At 36.8% G+C, this 20,000-nt stretch overlaps 1 protein-coding gene across 3 annotated transcripts in view; it reads left to right on the top strand.

The window, feature by feature from the left end:
• The window catches only part of FSTL5 (follistatin like 5), a gene marked incomplete at both ends in the record, with an annotated part of 536,981 nt that overhangs the window by 235,955 nt on the left and 281,026 nt on the right, over nt 1-20,000 (top strand). For all 3 annotated transcript variants that reach the window (XM_079773039.1, XM_079773038.1, XM_079773037.1), the window contains one exon: nt 6,976-7,172. In XM_079773039.1, coding sequence (XP_079629165.1) covers nt 6,976-7,172 — 197 coding nt within the window. The remainder of the gene's footprint in view (nt 1-6,975; nt 7,173-20,000) is intronic.

Raw genomic sequence — 20,000 nt, 5'->3', positions numbered from 1 at the left:
TCTCCGACATCCTCTAAGGGGTCCCGGATTGTGAGAGGGTGGTTCTCAGGTGATGCACCCTGGAATTGGGCTTGTCACCCGAGAACTGCAGCTGCCAAGTCACTGCAACTGGGCAGCTCCTGCATTGAGCGTCTGCCCCCTGGTGGTCAGTGCACATCATAGCTACTGGTCGGCCAGTAGCCCGTTTGGCTGGTTGCTTAGACTTTTATATATATAGATAGATTATTCCTAGAATTAATATAAACTAGGTAGTAGAAATCAAAACTCAAAAGCTCTATAACACACAGTTTACCACACACACACAAAAAAAATGACAAGATCTTTGCTGTGTAATATTTTGGGCAATATGCACTTACATTTTAAGAGCAATTATAGGACTGTAAAAAGATGGAAGTTCTGAATATCATGTACAAAATATTTGTACATAGGTTGCAGGAAAAAATGATTAGAAAAAACTTAATCCACACACTCATTGATAGCATTAGCTGTCATATATTCTGTAAAAGGTGTGCTTTTTCATATAAAGCACATATTTTCTAGGTTTTTACTCTAAAGATAGTGACATAAAAGACTGGTAAATTCACTGAGCATCAAAATAACACACTTGACTAATTATGATAATGAATACTGTAAGTTGTATTTACTTCTGGTAAGATAAATTTACATTTTTAATTTATTTTTTTGAGCAATCTACATTATCGATTTCACCATCATACTGTGTTCTATTTTATTTTGTTGTGTTTTCTGTCAGCATGTTCTGCATGTTTACTTTATAGTATGTGACTGTGTTTGGGAGGATGATGAAATAAGTGATAACAGTGAGTAATAGCTAAGCTGCACACTCACTCCCAAGTGTGTCACCTTTGAAGAATATAGTTGAAAACAGAGGATGGAGCACCTAATCTTGCCCCTAAAAACAATTAAGCTCATGTCTTCCCAGGTTTAAGAGAGCAAAGTGACTTGGTAATTAGAGCACCTTTATTGAATCAAATACATAATCACATTTGCCAAATAAGAAAATAAAACTCTTTTTTACTACAGCCTAGTATATAAATTTACAGTTGTCAATGTGCCATAATTGACAAAGTACATCATAAGTAGTGAAGTGCTTGGACTATGAATGTTTAACTCAAAATACTTTTATTTCCAATAAGATTAATTTCAGAAGTTAATGAGTAAGCATTGCAATTTATTTAATTGTTTTTAATTATTTATTTTTCTTCAACAGTGCTTAAGGAGATAATAAATTAAACAAAATAAAATTTTGTGTGTGGAGAGAGTGGGGGAAGGGTAAAGGAATTAATATCTCTTATAAAATACAGTTCTTTATTGATTTTAAAAATGTCCTGTAACCCAACTGTCATGGCTCAGTGGTTGAGTATCAACCTATGAACCAGGAGGCCATGATTGGATTCTTGATCTGAGCACGTGTCTGGGTTGCAGGCTCGATCCCCAGTGGAGGGCATGCAGGAGGCAGCCAATCAATGATTCTACACATAGTTTAACAACCTACACCTTAATATGAAGATAATAGTTTTCTATGCTGAATTTACTTCATATTAGCTTATTAAATCTATATACTAAATTTTGACTATGGCTTTGCTATAAATGCAAAATATTTTTTCTAAAAATATGGAAAAATTCTATTAGCAATTATTGAATGGTTTGAGGAACAAAATAGTTTCATTATATATCCCAATAATGAATAGACTTGGCACTAAAAGGTATCCAATTTTATTCTTTGAATTTTTAAGATTTCAGTTTATATAAGAATCAAATTAATCAGATTCTAAACATAAATGTTAAAAGAGAAAAATGGAATTCTTATATAGTTAGGTTTGAATATTTTTGCATTGAAGGGAATGGGTATATTTTACTGATGGATGGGAGGGAAGGATACAAGTGTAATTTCAAAGAGATAGGAACAAATTACAGCCTTTGAAAAACATAATAGTAAGCATAATTGATATGTATATAATCTATAATTCTTAGCACTTATGTACTCAAAATTGATGGTTGTACTATCAGATATATAAAATGTAATTCTCTGTTCCATGGAGACTTGGAGATGTACTGCCTGCTACACAGGTTGGGCCTTTGAATGTCAGCGTTTCGCATCTTTCCAGGCCCTGCAAGGACAGGTGGATTTTAACACCCCTGGTAGAGTGACTCTGAGTTGAGTGGGTGCAGAGGTAGTGTCATAGGAAGAAAGACGATATGGGTCGTACCACGCAGGGACCTCCCCTGTCTTGTTCTCAGTGTCTGGGCAGGCTCAGCAGAGCAGGCTTCTTCCTATTCTCCCAAAGCAGGACGTGCGTCAGGATAACATTTCTTTCCCTGAGCTACTCCAAGCTAGCACAGCCTTGACTGTGTTGAGAAAGGAATCCTACCAAAGCAAGCTAATAAACAAACAAAAATGCCTTATCTCCCTGCCTGATGTTATTCTTGGATGAGGACACTCTTTCTACATATCTGTTGATGTTTATTTTTCTAAATATCTATTGTTCTTCGTTAATAATGCTGGTTCTTTTTCTTTCATGTTGAAACTTATTGAAAGGACAGGAACTACTTAATATTTCCCAATCCGCACTTTGTTGTTTTTACTCCATAGCCATTGTAATATGAATTCTGCTCTAGTTATTCATTTAAATTGTCCTTTAAAGCCATCAACCACCTCTGATTTAAGCAGTGTAGTGGGAATGTCTTATTGTTTATCTTCTATTCTGAAACATTTGACATTTCATCAGACCCTCTTTCTTGACAAGTTCTTTTCCCCTTAGCTCCCTCCTTTTCGGTACTTTCTTATAGTTTTCCTACATCTCAGATACTACTTTTTTTTTCCTTTGTGAGTTCTGCTCTCTATACCTGTAATTTAAGCAGTGATATTGCCTCGAGTTTATTATTATATTTATTTCTCACTTTACCAATAATCTTTGGAAAAACTTACTGAATCTGTGTATAAGTTGATTTTAAAACTCATTTCTGAAGATGAAAAGTAGAGAATAAAGGATAGAAAAGATATTGCCTCTGTGTAAAAATCATTCTGTTTCTTTCTAGCTCTGTAACTTTGAACAATTTATATAATCTCTCTGTGCTTTGGCTTGTCATCTGTAAAATGGTGATAATTATATTATGTAGCTTTTTGGATTAATGTGAGAGTTAAGTGGTTTAATAGGTACAGAGTTTCTAGTATATCGGAAGCCTGCATTAAAAGTAATCTATTATTAATAACAGATGCATCTATTTATTACTTTAAAAATCTATGACAGATTTTTATTAAAATTTAAATTATACTGTTTTACATAAGTTTATAACTGCTTATCATACATTATCATAGAATATGTATGCCTTAACTTCAAAGTTTTTTATTTTATTTTCTTTGGATTTCCAGCAATACCTCAATGCTTGGACTTAGGAAACTTTCAATATGGAAGCAAAAGTATAAATAGAGAGCATCATGATGATACATTATTTGATTAGATCAACATTTGAGTGCAACAACCCAAATTGTATTCCCTTCCCTAAATTTTAAATGAGGTTTAAAAGGTTTTTAGCATTTCAATTCTATTTTCCATCTGTCTCTCATCAACATTCTGACCTCCTCATTGCCTATGATCACAGGTCAGCCCCTCCAAACTCACCCTGCCTCCCACCTCCGCACCTTCAGTCAAATGAAAGGACATAAAGATGCAAGGTCAAATACAGAAATCCCAGGAGGGGCTATTGGAAAGGTCTATTATCATTTTCCACATTCTTTCATCACACATTTCTCTTTATTTCTGAAGCACACCCACACACACAGAGATACACGCACACACCTACATACACAGATTTGAAGGCTTCTTTTGTGCCACTTTCATGGACACCAAAATTGCTACCTATCCCTCTGTATTTAATTACTTCTCTCCTGTGTCAGTGATTCTTTTGCTATTTCAAAAACATATTCTTCTTATTGTTCTATATTGAAAACAGAGTAATGCAAAGTTAACTTAATCTGCAGCACAAAGTTTAGATTTTTTTGTAAAAAATGAAGTTCTTGACAGGATTGCTAAACAATAAAATTGATGAACAACAGTAGTCATTTCACTGTCTTTGAAAAATAAGATAGTCTCTCATTCTCTAGCAGAGGTTGTTTTCTGTCTTATCTTAAAAGAGAATGAGACTTCAAATATTGCTTTTCAACCCAGGCTTCTTAGGTCTTTATTTAAAACTAGAGACCTGATGCATGAAAATTCATGCACTGGAGTTGGGGGAGTCCCTCAGCCCGGCCTGCCCCCTCTCACATTCCGGGAGCCCTCAGGGGTAGAAGGCGACCCAGTGATCAGGGGAAGGCGACGCTCCCATCACACTTCTGCTGCTGCCACTGCCAGCAGCACAAGCCTCAGCCAGCCCTGGTTACCTGAGCCTCGGGTGGCCCTGGGCGGCTGGGCAGCCACCAGCTGAGACTTGCCTGCACCTCGGGCTAGCCCTAGGCTGCTGGGCAGCCAACATCTGAGGCTTGCCTGTGCCGCACACCTGCATCTCCGGTGGGTCTGAAGGGATTGATGCCACCATCTTGTGGCTGTAGGTGCCACCATCTTTGAGGGCATGCCAGTCAATTAGCATATTCCCTCTTTATTAGATAGGATTCTTTAGAAATCTTCTTTCTAAATTGTAGATTCTGCCAAATCCTAATTGTCAATATTGACCATAACTATAAAGTTATCTTTTCCCCCTAAAAATACAACATAAAAACGTTATGGGTATTATAATACCCATTTTAAATTTATAATTACATTATAAACTATATTTTCTGTAATGTAGTTTATATCACGTTTGGTCTCAATGATATGCAATTAATTTTAGTGCACTATTTATGAAGACATCAGCATGAATCCATTGTAAGTAAAATCCTTTGTAAAATAATCATGTGAAGATTTTAAAAGGATTGCAATTACTTTTGAAAAAATTATGCCAAGCAATTATTTTTATTAATGGTGATGTTCCCACTATTCTTATGGTTATAATATGGGAGATATGAAAAATATGTAATGCATTACTACTTTAATAAACTTATACTTTAGTTGGGAAGATGAAATTTGAAAAATTAAGACTTTAAGATACAAAATGCAAATACATATCATATTATATACACTAAGTACTCTAAAAGGAGAAATAAATGAATAGCTAAAAAATAACTACTTTTGGAAGAATACAAGTATGAGCTTAGTTGCATTATAATCAGAATTAAGAAAAAATGTAAACACACACACATATAAATTTCTTCAAAACAAACCCAAATATTATAAATATATTTCCAATTAAAAATGTGCTATAGTATTTTGGAGCCATACTAGTGGCCCGGTGCATGAAATTCATGCATGGGGGGGTTCCCTCAGCCCAGCCTGCACTCTCTCCAATCAGGGACCCCTTGGGGGATGTCCGACCACTGGTTTAAGCCCGACCCCTGTGGGATTGGGCCTAAACCGGTGGACGGACATCCGTCTCACAATCTGGGACTGCTGGCTCCTAACCACTCACCTGCCTGCCTGCCTGATCGCCCCTAACTGCCTCTGCCTGCCTGGCTGATTGCCCCTAACCTCTCTGCCTGCCTGCCTGATCACCCCTAACTGCCTTTGCCTATCTGCCAGATCACCCCTAACTACCCTCCCTTGCCGGCCTGATCTCGTCCCCAACTGCCTCCTCTGCCAGCCTGATCTCCCATAACAGCCTCTGCCTTAGCCCCCACCACCATGGCTTTGTCCAGAAGGAAGTCGGATGTCCGGAAGATGGCCAGTCGACCCAGTCTAATTAGCATATTACCCTTTTAGTAGTATAGATAGATAGAATTTCTTAAAGCGGGGTGGGGAGGGTAGCCTTTTTCATCAGGAGGAGATGCTCTTGGCAGACAAAAATACATAATCCCTATATCTGGACTGATAGCCAGCCATATGCACTATACTGCCAAACTTGTCATTAAAAAACTGAACCGCTTTCTTACAACTTACACCAAACAGCTGTTGCCCTTATAGCCCCTCCTCATTCCCCACCTTAGGTTCTGCCTTCACAGTTCACCCAGATTAGGTTCTGATTGGTTGGTATCTATGCCAGTCAGTGTCAAAAGCTCCGCCTCCTAGGCAGCCATTGGCTCCTCATACTTCACCCAGATTAGGTTCTTATTGGTTGGTTTCTATGCCAGTCAGCATCTCCGGGCCTATCAATGGGCCTGATCAGAGAGGGCTGACCAGCAGCCCCAGTGGAGGCCCAAGAGAAAGAGAGGCACAGCTGCTGGTCAGGCCCTGAGAGCAAGAGAGAGGCAAGGGCTGATCAACAGCTGCCACAGAGGCTACAGATCAGACCCTGCTTCTCTCTCCCTGGGCCTCTCTTTTTCGTGTGATCCGTCGCCCCCTTGGCAGTCAGTGCTGGATCGTGGCACCCACAGTGGTGGGCAGTCAGTGCTGTGTCGCCACTGCAACCCAGCACTGACTTCCAGTTGGTCGAGTCTTCAGTCATTTTGGATGTTATGACCCTGAGTTTTTATATATTAGGATATGTGTGTTTAAGTGCAAAATTCAGCACAGTCTAACCCTTTGTTTTTGGCAAGCCATTTCATCTTCCTGTGCCTCATGTTCAAAACCTGTGAAATTATCAATATAGGGATGTATTATGAGGATTAAAACTAAGATATATTTAAGCACTGGAGCCAATGAGAGCTACCATGTGTTTCTATGTACCTCATAGAACCAATGACTTAGGCATAGAGAGACATAGGCACTAAATATATTCTTATTAGGTTTGATACAGACAAAATTTTTCTAACCTACCATGAAAATAGCCTAATTTTTTCCTTGCATAAGTTGTAAACTATACAAAGTATAAACAAAAAATATGTACAAAGTATGGCATCTATAAGATATCAACTTCTAAACATTAATAAAATAAATGATTTGTTTTCCATAATATTGCTTTGAAAATAACTTAGTTCTTTTGTTACAGGAGATAACTGCAAGGCCACTGAATACAGCAAGATGAAAAGCATGCTTTTAGATTTACAAAAGCAAAAATATATTACACAAGAAAACGAAAACCCTAATGATGATGACATATCTCGGAAGAAGTTGTTGGTGGATCAAATGTTTAAATATTTTGATGCTGACAGTAATGGACTTATAGATATGAATGAACTAACTCAGGTATGATTAATGATTAACTTAAGAAGTTGACTTAAATATAGCATATACAATGTATTTACATTTATGTGGACTTATTTTATATTAATAAAACATATATTTAATCTATATTATTTGAGAGTATGGGTATGCAATATTTTGAAAGTAATATTTGACTACTCTATAAGCAATGTTAATATCAAGCAACTTTATGTTATCTTTTACAGTTAAAAAATGAGGTTTTTATACCTTAAATACATAAAGGAATTACCAGTTCTCTATTTTATAGAATTTATAAGGTATCTTCAGGTATATTCTGGAGTCTTTGTAATGCTTAATTTTCTATAGTCAACAAAACATTGTTTATTCAGTATTCAGTGGAACTATTGACCAGCAATTGAGCACCTCTATAACATAATGCAAGTAAATGATTGAAGATAATATTGAATTATGGACATACTGCAGTACTTTTTCAATAATCAAGGCTCGATTATAATATATTCAATTTTTATTTAATATTAAGTCTACATTATTAAATTTCATTTCTTAGAAATTTGTTGCATAAATGATACCTGTAAAATAAAATTTGTTATCAAAGAGAATATATTAATAAACTAAAGTTCTTTATGTGAGCCATTTGAAAAAATAGAAATATTTTTACATGTGTATCACTGAGACTGATAGGCTATTATTTGCTTTGAAAATAACTTATTCTTTAAAGAATATAAACTGGTCCTAGATAGTACTGGAAATGTAGAAGAAGGGTTATACAACTTCTCCAGAAATAAATACAGGTTTCCAGAAGTAATAGAGAGAAAAAGCTAATCTAGAGTGTCTAGGAAAATGATGATAACACTTAGGAATTTTGCTGACTTATCACTATAGTTTATCTTCAGGTATACTAGTATTTTGCTGCTGTGTATAGCAGTTAGTATAGTTTTCAAAAAGAAATCAATAGGCTATTTCCATAAAATTATATCATTCATCTCTTATGGTTAATTACTTGGCTTATTTTTTAAAAATCTGACATTATAGAATATTGGTCTTATCATGAAAGTATTTCTAAGCTTTGGAATATATAATTTAGTTTAGAGACTTAATATTAAAGTGACCTTGTGAGCAAGTTGACTATAGTTCTTGTCATTCCAGTTAATTAAAATATATATCGTTTTCATTATCTTTTTAAATTCAGCCTACATTTATTGAGTAGTCATTAAGGTCCAGGAACTAGGATTAAAACAACTGAACTCTGGAATTTTAGGCTAAAATTAGAAAACTTTTAATTAAGCTCTTTGTATTGTTATATACCCAGGATGAAACACTTTAGAATTTTATATTTATACTAATAAGATAAAACAAGATAATTATATTAAAATGAATGTATAATTAAGGCATGCCATCTTGACCTATATGTGTCTGACATATTGGAATATTGTGGTTTTTGTTTTGTACTTATTTCTTACTTTAATAATATTTTTAGTTTTAATAACATTTATACCACTGTAATCATTGGGTTGGGTACAAAATATGATCTGACCAAATCCTGTTATTATCATAATGCTCTCATCTAAATCCAAAAAGAAAATTCCTAATCATTACAGAATGGCAGTGGCAGCCCTTCATCTGTACATGTTTGAAATGCCTACTACATTCAAGTTTGTATTAGTTTCCTAGGGTGGCCATAACAAAATACAGCAAACTGGGTGACTGAAACAACCTCTCTCTCAGTCTCTCTGAGTCCAAAAAAAGGTTGGCAGGGCCATGCTCCCTCTGAAGCCTCTGAGGGGAGGATTTCCCTTCTTTCAGCTTCTGGGTGGATCAGGCATTCTGGTCTCCGCTTCCATCGTCACATTGCTTTCTCTGTGTGCCTGTCTTCACATCATCTTGCCTCTTTTTCAAAGGATACCAGTCATACTGGATAAGGGCCACCTCTACTTCAGCATGACCTCATTTTAAGTTATGTAATTACATCTTTAACAACCCTATTCAAACAAGGTGACTTTTTGAGGTACTGAGGGTTAGGACTTTCATATATATTTTGGAAGGACACCATTCAGTAGGTAATAAAGTTCATCTGATCTAAAGTTTACTTTAGTTTTTTGACCTTTGAATGGAACTTGCTTTATGTCTGAAAAGTGTCCTTATAATTCATCTGAAAGTTGTGATGTGAGAGCAGAGATTATCTGCAGAATTCCATTGGTCTCTTGGCCATCTATAAAGTACATACAAGCAAGAATCTAGAAAGGTAGTGTTACCGATTGAGGTTACCAGCTGGGACCTTGGTTAGTCTCATCAACTCAGAAAAGATTTTAAGGTCAATGAAAATGAAAGTAAAGCAAAGTGGGGTTTATTGAAGATACACTCCAAACGAGGAGCCGGCCAGTCAAGATGGACAATGGCCCAGAACTCCTGGTTTATATGGTTTAAATGAAGAATTTTCTGGGTGGAGACTTATTTATTTGCATTCAGGGATGATTGACAGAAAAGAGTTATGTAACTATATTTCTTCTGCGCTTGCCCTTACCCATAATGCATACAGAAAACCCCACAGGGGGAGGAGGTGTCAAAATTGCAATGCAAATTTTATTATAATTAGTCCAGGACCCTAGAAAGGTAGCATTGAGATCATGTCATTTCCCTCTGAGCTTGTAGCAAGAACAGGCTGGTTCTGCACCTACCTGCCTGCTGGAAGTCTTCTGGCTGCTGGACTACCCAGAGATAGGCAGTCTGAAGGCAGTGTTGGCCAGACCCCTGTTCAGGACCCCAGGGCAGGACCCACCCCAGCCGCTCATGTCTAACTTCCTAACTAACAGTAATGTTTATTGACTTCCTTCTGTACACATCCCATACCACATAAGTCACTGTTTCCTTCAGCACTCTATATTGGAAAGGTTAGTAGCTCATCTATCGATAATCAATTATGAAAAGAGTAATCAATTATAACAGACACTCTGGAGAAGATATAATACATTTCTAGCTATTTATACCACAATTTTTATTTTTTTTTTACTTTTGTATTTTTAAGTTACAAGTGCTTTTTAAGAACCTATATGTCATTTTGTAACAAACTTGAGGACTGATGCACAAAATTTATGCACTAGTGGGGCAGGGGTCCCTCAGCCCGGCCTGTGCCCTCTCGCAGTCCGGGAGCCCTTGGGGGATGTCTGACTGACTGACAGCTTAGGCCCGCTCGCCGGGGGGAGTGGGCCTTCAGTCTAACTTCCTTAGCGCTGCCACAGAGGAAGGAGAGGCTCCCACCACCACCACTGTGCTCGCCAGCCATGAGCCCAGCTCAGGGCTTCTGGCTGAGCAGCGCTCCCCCTGTGGGAGCACACTAACCACTAGGTGTCAGCTCCTGTGTTGAGCGCCTGCCCTCTGTTGGTCCGTGCGTGTCATAGCGACGGGTTGTTCCACCATTCAGCCAATTTGCATATTACCCTTTTATTAAATAGGATAATACATATAAACTTTACTCATAAACTTGGAAACATGTATCATAAATTAATATAAAATTTAAACGTGATTTAATTTTGAGGTAAGAGGGAAAGGATCTTAATGGTGTCTATTAATAATTTACAAGCTATTATTAGCAGAAAATGTAACATGTAATATATGATACTGCCAGTGACAAGTAAAAATTAAATATCATAATTGGGCTTTGAGGTTTTATAAATGCAGCATGAAAGCTGGCTGCACATATTCAATTCTTGCTTCACATAATGAATACATATTCTAGAGATGCTCTTGCAGATTTTCAAGTAAATTAGAACCTAGAGGCCTGTCTAGTAGAGAGAAAAAAGAAACAGTAGATATAGAGGTAAGATCTTTAGTATCACAGTTAACAAATTGTAATACCAAGAAAGTAATTGCTAAAATAAACCAGTTAGTTTTAGAAATAGGTCCAGTCCATCCACCTATTCACCATTCCAGCTTGATGGGACTGTTGATACTGAACATTGAGTCTTCCAGTGTGAGGCTGATTTTTGTATGTTGGAACTACCCAAAAATAAAATGAAAATTTATCACAAAATGAAATTTTGAACTCTCAAACGACCTGCATTTTTATGACAAAATTTATGTTAGCACACTGGTAGATGTTTCATTTACAATTGAGGATCTGGAAGAGTTTAAATAGGTAATAACTGAAGAGAAATAAACAAAGATTAAGATGCAATATGCATCTTAATGATATTTTTTATGAACATGGCATAGTGGTTAAGAACTTTGATTATAATTTCTCTTTCTGTAAGTTCAATAATGAACTTACAGAAAGAGAAATTTTTAAAAAATCCCATTTTTAATTGCAACAAAAAAATTAAGATACCTATGAGGAAACTTAACTAAGGAGGTAAAAGACCTATATTCAGAAAACTATAGGACATTGAAAAAAGAAATAGAGAAAGTCAAACAAATAGAAGAATATACTGTGTTCATGGATTGGGAAAATCAATGTCATTAAAATGTCCATATTACCCAAAGCAATCTATAGACTCAATGCAATCTCCATTAAAATGCCAATGGCATATATCACAGACTTAGAACAAACTTTCCAAAAATTCATATGGAATAAAAAAAAAAAAGACTCCAAATAGCCACAGCTATCCTGAGAAAGAAGAACAAAGTTGGACGGATCACAATAACAGATTTCAAGCTGTATTACAAAGCCACTTTCCTCAAAACTTCCTGATACTGGCACAAGAACAGCAATATAGACCAATGGAACAGAACAGAGAACCAGAAATTGACCCAAGCCAATATGCTCAATTAATATTTGACAAGAGCATATAGTGAAGTCAAGACTGTCTCTTCAATAAATGGTGTTGGGAAAATTGGATAGATACATGCAAAAGAATGAAACTTGACCACCAACTTACACCATACACAAAAATAAACTCAAAATTGATAAAGAACTTAAATGTAAGATGGGAAACCATAAAAATCTTAGAAGAAACCACAGGCAGCAAAATATCAGACATGTGTCGTAGCAATTATCTTTACCAATACAACTCCTAGGGCAATGGAAACTAAGGAGAAAATAAACAAACGGGACTACATCAAAATAAAAAGTCTCTGCACAGCAAAATAAACCATCAACAAAACAATAAGAAAGCTAACCGCATGGGAGAACATATTTGCCAATGTTATCTCTGATAAGGGTTTAATCTCCAACATTTACAGGGAACTCATACAACTTAATGAAAGGAAGATAAATAATCCAATAAAAAAAATGGACAGAGGCCCTAAATAGACACTTTTTGAAAGAGGACATACAGAAGGCCAAGAGACATATGAAAATGCTCAAAGTCACTAATCATCTGAGAGATGCAAATCAAAACAACAATGAAGTACCATCTCACACCTGTCAGAATGGCTATTATCAACAAATCAACAAAGAACAAGTGCTGGCGAGGATGCTGAGAAAAAGGAACCCCCGTGCACTGCTGGTGGGAATGCAGACTGGTGCAGCCACTGTGGAAAATAGTATGGCGTTTCCTCAAAAAATTAAAAATGAAACTCCCATTTGACCCAGTAATCTCACTTCTAAGAATATATCCTAAGGAATCAGAAACACCAATCAGAAAGGACATATGCACCCCTATGTTCATAGCAGCACAATTTACAAGAGCTAAGATTTGGAAACAGCCTAAGTGCCCATCAGCAGACAAATGGATTAAAAATAGTGTTACATCTATACAATGGAATACTATACTGATGTAAAAAATAAGGAACTTTTATCATTTACAACAGCATGAATGGACCTGGAGCGCATTATGCTAAGCGAAATAAGCCAGTCAGAGAAAGATTAATATCACATGATCTCACTCATTTGTGGAATATAGTGAACAACATAAACTGATGAACCAAAATAGATCCAGAGACAGAGAAGCATAGAACTGGCTGTCAAATCTCAGAGAGAAAGGGGTGGTGGGGTGGAGATGGGGTCGTGGGTGGGAGATGGGGTAAGAGATCAACTAAAGGACTCGTATGCATGCATATAAGCGTTACCAATGGACACAGATACTAGGGTGGTAGGGGCATGTGCTGGAGGTGAGAATGGCTTGGGGAGAGGTCAATGGAAGAAAAAATTAATACTGTAATAGCTATGTATGGGCCAGGGGTGGTACTTGAAATATCAGGGGACCACTCTGTAAAGGATATGATTGTCTAACCACTATGTTGTGTACCTGAAACTAATACAGAATAATATTGAATATGAACTATAATTGGGGGAAAAAGATGGAAAATTGTATGTTACATGTTTTTCATCACAATAAAAAATACATACCGCAATTGGTGTCTCCCTAAGGTCATATATATGACTAGTGGGGTCAGGCATGCAGCTCCATAATAGCACATTTGTGGTTTTAAGTAGATATAATATTTCTAAAATAAATGAATGTGTAATGCCTGGCAGGCTGGCATGTAGGAAAAGCTCATTGGAAAGGAAAAGGTTAATGATCATTTGTTATGTAAAGGATCATAGAACTTCTCTGCATCATTTATTCACACAGCTATTGAAGTCACTAGGAATATTGAAAGACTAAATAAAAGCGGGCAAAAATATTGTGAATCAGGAGCGTTATCCATTCTTGAATTATGGGGTGAGAATAGAGAGAATCATGTAGCTGAATGACCTTAGTTTCAAAGAGTAGGCTCTATCTATCAATCATTCCTTCTATCTATCTATCTATCTATCTATCTATCTATCTATCTATCTATCTACCTATCTATCAATCAATCATCTGGTGAAGACTGGTTTAGAATGAGGAAATAATCAAGAAGTGTCAATAGGGAGGAATGTAGTTATTTATCATATTCCTTACACTGGGATGGAATGGATCTGAGAGAAATGTTATCCTTTAGTTGTTAAAATTATTGGACAAATGGTTTTATTAAGGAACTGTCAGGATCTTTTAAAGTCAATACGGTGAAGAACTTGGCAAAAGATAATTTCCTGATCAGAGAGCCAGTTTCCCAGAGGGCACTCTGATGGGTTTGAGTTGGAAAGGAATAGAGATCGGGTCAGATTGGGAAATGTGCAGAGCCATATGAGGAGACTTGGATTTCATAGGGCTGCAGAGGTAGGCTAGGGTATGAAGCAAAAACGAATTTGTCTAAACTTAGAGGAGAATGGATAACTATTTCTTGCATTATGGTCCTATAAATGTGATCCTCGTGATAAGATGAACTGATACACAGGCTGACATCACTTACTGCAATGTCATCCTTGAGTTTGTTGGCACTATTAAAAGATAAACTAAGGCATATTAAAATTTTAAGAGTTTATTTGAATAAAGATTATTTCAAAATGGGCAGCCAAACTGGAAGTGGTTAGAAGCACTTCACAGAGGGGAATTGGGGGAAAACTTTTATAGAGAAAAGGCAAAAGCAAACTAAGGAAATAATTGATTGGCTGTAGTTTAAACCAAATGGCTGTTTGTGATTGGATTTCCTTGGTTTTCCATTTGATAACCTTGAGGCATTTCTAGGCTTAGATTTTTGTTTGCTTGTGTGGGCACCTCTGCATTAGAGCTGCCTCAATTTAATGGCCTTTAAAAATATATATATATATTGACTTCAGAGAGGCAGGGAGAGGGAGAGAGAGAATAACAACAATGGTGAGAGAGAATCATTGATTGGCTGTCTCCTGCACGCTCCATACTGGGCCTGCGATCCGGGCATGTGTCCTGACCAAGAATCGAACTGTGACCTCCTGACTCATAGGTAGATGCTCAAGCACTGAGCCACACTGGCCTGGCTAATGTCGTGGGCTGAAATGTTACTGACAGCTTGGAAAATCTGCTCCTTACGTCTCTCCTCATTTCATAAAATAACCACCCGTAGAATTTAAGTAAGCAAAGTCATTCTCTCATGATTCTGAGTTTAAATAAGCATCTGTATCAAGTATATTGATTTAGCTTTTTCTTCATTTAGATTCTGTCATCTTAATTAGCCGATTCACATTAGGATTGCATATTAGAATGAAATATTTCCCTAATGTGCACAAATGTCAACTCTTTATTAAAATAATAAAAAGAACTACTTGTTCACAGGATTCAGATTATTATGTTATACATATTTGACTTAAAAAGTCATTTGCTCAATGACTACCATATGTGAATAATTTACAAAATTAAATAAAAAGCAGGCATACATAAGACCAGATATGTTTAAGCTAACAGTATGGGCATGGAAATAGTGTTGCAATTTCCTCATGCATAACAATTTTATTTAAAATTGTTAGAAATGTTACATAGGAAATGGACCCTTAATCTTTGTTTTGAGTTTATAAAGCTTATCACATGTGTAGAGATTTTTTAAAAAAGGTTCTGATGTCTAGTCAGCATATTTATTTAATACTATGATTTGGTAGGAATTCTTTTGTTTCATAGATACAAAGCTATTTTAGTGGGAACACATTAAATACAAATAAATGAACACTTGTATGGATAAAAAAAAAAAGAATAAGTGATAACTTCTAGGAAATGCCTGGTAATTAATCCTAATTAAATTTTAAAAACACATAAGCCAATCAGGTATTCAAAATAAGGCCACAGAAACCAGGGGTTTGACTTAGAAAAGCACTGGCAATGCCAGTAGTTAGGTCCTAGTAGCAAGGGGTATATCCTTTCAAGTGCTAAAGATTTCAGAGTAATAACAGCAGCAACTAGGACTTGGAGAATGGTAAAACCTGTAATTGTTTCTTTTGGTGCAGCTCAGGGCTACAATTAAAAACCAGTAGTTTCCATTGTATCTGGAAGCATAAGTAACTGTTGCTGGAGGTAGACTGTGGTCTGGAAATAAGTTCTTGCTAAGTCTCAGGAAATGAATTTCAGGGACTCGTGGCTTAGGAGGATTTGAGCTGCAATGGCAAGATTTAGTGGAAAGACATGCAGGGCATAGGTGCCCCTGAAGAGGCTGCTGCGCTGCCTCATCCATGACCAGGTAGTTCAGCTCCATCTCCCAGGGAAAGAAATCCCTGGCTGCAGGCCCACCAAGCCCCGGAGGAGGGGGCCAGGGCCCGGAGATGCTGTGCCGTTATCTCAGCATAAGCCTCTGAAGCTTCAGTAGTCCAGCTTAGTCTCTGTTCCCCTCGCTCACTTTCAGCGCTGTGCTTTGGCCTGGGCTGCTGCCACAGCCAGGCCCACATGCTGCTATGGAGGGAATAGAAAGAGAGAGGGAGTGCGTGCCTCTAGCTTTTGTTAAGCTGTGATTACATTTCCTTGGCTTGGGAGAGAGTAGGCTTTCCTTCAAACTATGGGATCTCATTCTTGAATCTTCCAGGGGCTGTGCTGGTACCTCCCCATAGCCAATCCCTTTTCTGGATTTTCCATGGTCTCATGCCATTTTCCTATCCCCTTTTCCCAGATTTTCCCAGGCTTGACTCCTCCCCTTTATAGTCACCATTTTAGCTCCTACTGTGCATGCCTCATAGTTCTGTTTGGTCCTCTGGATTCTACAGCTCAAGTGGTTAGTAGAAGGCTTCTCCGTGCCATCCTGGCTTTAATTGTGCATGCCTCAGCAGAGGAATCTCCCGGGACTGATCCCCCTGCCCCACTGGGGTGGCTGCAAAGCTGCCACTTCCTACTTTGATTGGCTTCGTGTCTGATTCTATTTTCTCCCTTCCTTTGGTAATAACTAACTGCCTAGACTGAAGCTAACTAATTTCAGAGGTTTTTCAAATGCTGTTCATAATATGCACAAGACAACTGAAAAATTAACATTATGATTTTTTAATTAGAAACATATTATTTGTGGCATCTTTGCTTTAAAATGTCAAGGTGGATTTAAATTTTTGGCATGCATGTTTAGAGAACCCCTGTGAGCTGTATAGAAGGTCTTAAAAATAAAATACTTTTCTTCTCAGCAGAGTTTTAATAATGTTATCTCTTTAGCTAGTCTTTCAAAAGAATTAATATTGGCCCTATATTATTTTTTAATGTTTTCTAATACGATAGTCATGTTAAAAAACTTAACAGATAACTTAAAATTAATTATTGTCATTTAGTCCTTTTCTTTTAATATGTCTATTATAGGATGGCATCAGTTACATATGATTAAATAATTATAATTAAGATACTAATTATTTATTCATCCTTTCACCTTTTTTATTTTGGGAGCACTGTTGAAAATTAATTATCTTTTTTATTTAATTTTTTGATTACATGTTCCCACTCATCCTCTTTAGAATATTATCTTCATGGAGGCAGAGACTGTTATTCTTTTCCTTTTTTCTAAAAGATGAAACCAGGTAGCTATTTCTATTTTTTAAATTTATCTTTATTGTTGAAATTATTACAGATGTTCCTTTTCTTCCCCATTGGTCCCCTCCAGGCCTGCTGCACTATAGTCTGTGTCCATGGGTTATGCATATATGCATATAAGTTCTTTGATTAATCTCTTCCTGACCCTTCTCCCACTTCCCTCTGAGATTCAACAGTCTCTTCCATGCTTCCATGTCTCTGGTTGCATTTTGTTCATCAGTTTATTTTGTTATTACATTCCCCTTATAAGTGAGATCAAATGACAAGTGCTGGCAAGAATATGAGGATAAAGGAACCCTAGTACATTGCTGGTGGGAATGCTGACTAGTGTAGCCACTATGGAAACAATATGGAGTTTCCTCAAAAAATTAAAAATGGATCTGCCATTTGACTCAGTGATCCCACTTCTAGGAGTATATCCTAAGAATCCCAAAACACCAATCAGAAAGACTATATGCACCCCTGACCTGGTATCAAATCAGCAACCTTTAATGCATAAGGTGGCACCCAACCAACTGACTCACACTGGCCATAGCTATTATATCTCTTAAGAGTATCAGTATCATAATCTTGGATTTCCAAGTCATGCCATATCTCCAAAAATCTAATGCATACATTTCTCTATAGCAGGGAGACAATTTTCTATACCCACCTCTGACCCTTTCTATTTTCCTTTCCAGTTTTATTTTTAGATAACTTATCATCATCTGACATACTCTATGTTAAACATGTATGTTTCTTTGATTCCCCTTAACTGGAATATAAATTTCACATGGGAGGGGTTTTTGTATGTCTTTCTGTTGACTGTTTTCTGGACCTAGAACAGTGTCTAACACATGGTAGACAGTCAAACATAATCTGTTGAATGGATGATGGAATAAATGAATGGAAACAAATACTAAGAAGAATAGTTTATTTTGCAGAGGGATAGTTTTTATTTTTGTTTTTGCATTTTCTGTTTTGGAATGAAAAGTATATAGTACCAAAATATTGAGTCATCTCTGAGTTATTACAATTTCACATGCAAATTTTACAGTTCTATTATGTTGATACTAAATGCAACCCCTCTTAAATGTTGTGTGTCTGAGCTCCCTTGGTGACTACATTCGATCTTTAGTTGGTGGAGGGGGGAGTATAAAATATTTTCATTTTTGCAGTCTTAAAGATTTCATCAAAACACTGGCAAGTTTAGGAAACATCTTCACTATTCTACAATAGAAAACATAAAATCATGAGTGGCCTACTAGGCATCATCACAGATACCTAAATGACAAAATAGTCAATGACTCTAGTCCTATCATAAATTATTAGTTAAAAAATAATTAACATGTGCTTTTGAGGAGCCCAGAGTGGGAAATTATTGAAGCATGTGCCAAACAGAAAATGAAAGAAGTTCAGGGAATTATCAAAGTCCTACCAGTTTGGATCCCCTGTGTCAAAAAATGTTTAATGTATTGCTATGTTCCAGTGAAAGAAATCTGCTTAGATTTTTATCATGCTTTCTTCCCAATAGTCAAATACCCATCACTTCAAGGCTATTAAAATTCTGGATATATAAAGCAATTATTTCATGCTTTTGAAAGCTCATAGGAAAGTAGGTCCCTCATTTGAAACACCCCAGGCTATACCAAAGTCCCATCAGGAAACTTACAGGAGAAAAAACATTATGAAGAAGTATGTTTTAAGGAGGTTATTTCATTGAGCAAATATGGAATTAATGAGGAAAGCACATATTTAAAATATTGATGAGTGAGGGAATGAATCACTTCTCTCTGTGCATGGGCATGGCCCAATAGAGATGAACAGGGTTTTTAGAAAGCTCACTAGCTAGACCGTGAGCTTTTCTAGGGCCCTCTTGTTAGGGAAGAAATAGACTATTGGGGACTAGATTAACCATGTTCTGTTAACCATGATTGTTGTGTTCTGATTAGAGAAAATACATTCTAACTTGGTTGAGATTTGAATGCCCTGGGACATGGAGCTAACATCATAATGCAGTCCATCCTCCTTTCCAGAGAATTACCTATTATTATGGAAAGATTGACAACATCCTGGCTGAAACAATCTAGTCCTGTAGGTGCCTGCCCTTTGCAACTCCCCCACCTCCCAACCTACATTGCCAGTAGCTTGTGAAGATTATACTGTGCCTACTTCCTCATGCCTGTGATTTTTACTTTCCCACATAATCTTTGTCCTTTTACCCAATATAAGCAGTTGGCTTATGGGGAGGGGTAGAGTAGACTTTTGTGGATGACCTGCTGCTCTCCCATCCTGCTGGTAGTATTGAAATAAAAGCTCATTTATGATTCAACCCTGTCTCTGCTTAATTGGCTCAAGTAGTGACAGGCAGGCGGGACCCCTTGGTTGCATGCTCATTAAACTAGCATGCCCAGCATAAGTTCTATAATCATGATCAAATCAAGATCAAGCTAGAGCCAGCATTCAGGAAAAGGATAAAAGTTTGTTCTCTTTGTCTAATATGAGATTTAATTAGATTAAAATATTAAAACAGAAATGAGATAGGAAATGATGGAAGATTTCCCCTCACCTTTCTCTTCCATCTTCATCTCATTATATATAGTATGAG

Source organism: Cnephaeus nilssonii (assembly GCF_951640355.1).
Source record: "Cnephaeus nilssonii genome assembly, chromosome: 5".
Lineage (NCBI taxonomy): Eukaryota > Metazoa > Chordata > Mammalia > Chiroptera > Vespertilionidae > Cnephaeus > Cnephaeus nilssonii.
Note: the sequence above shows the minus strand (reverse complement) of the source record. Positions and strands in the feature narration are given on the sequence as shown.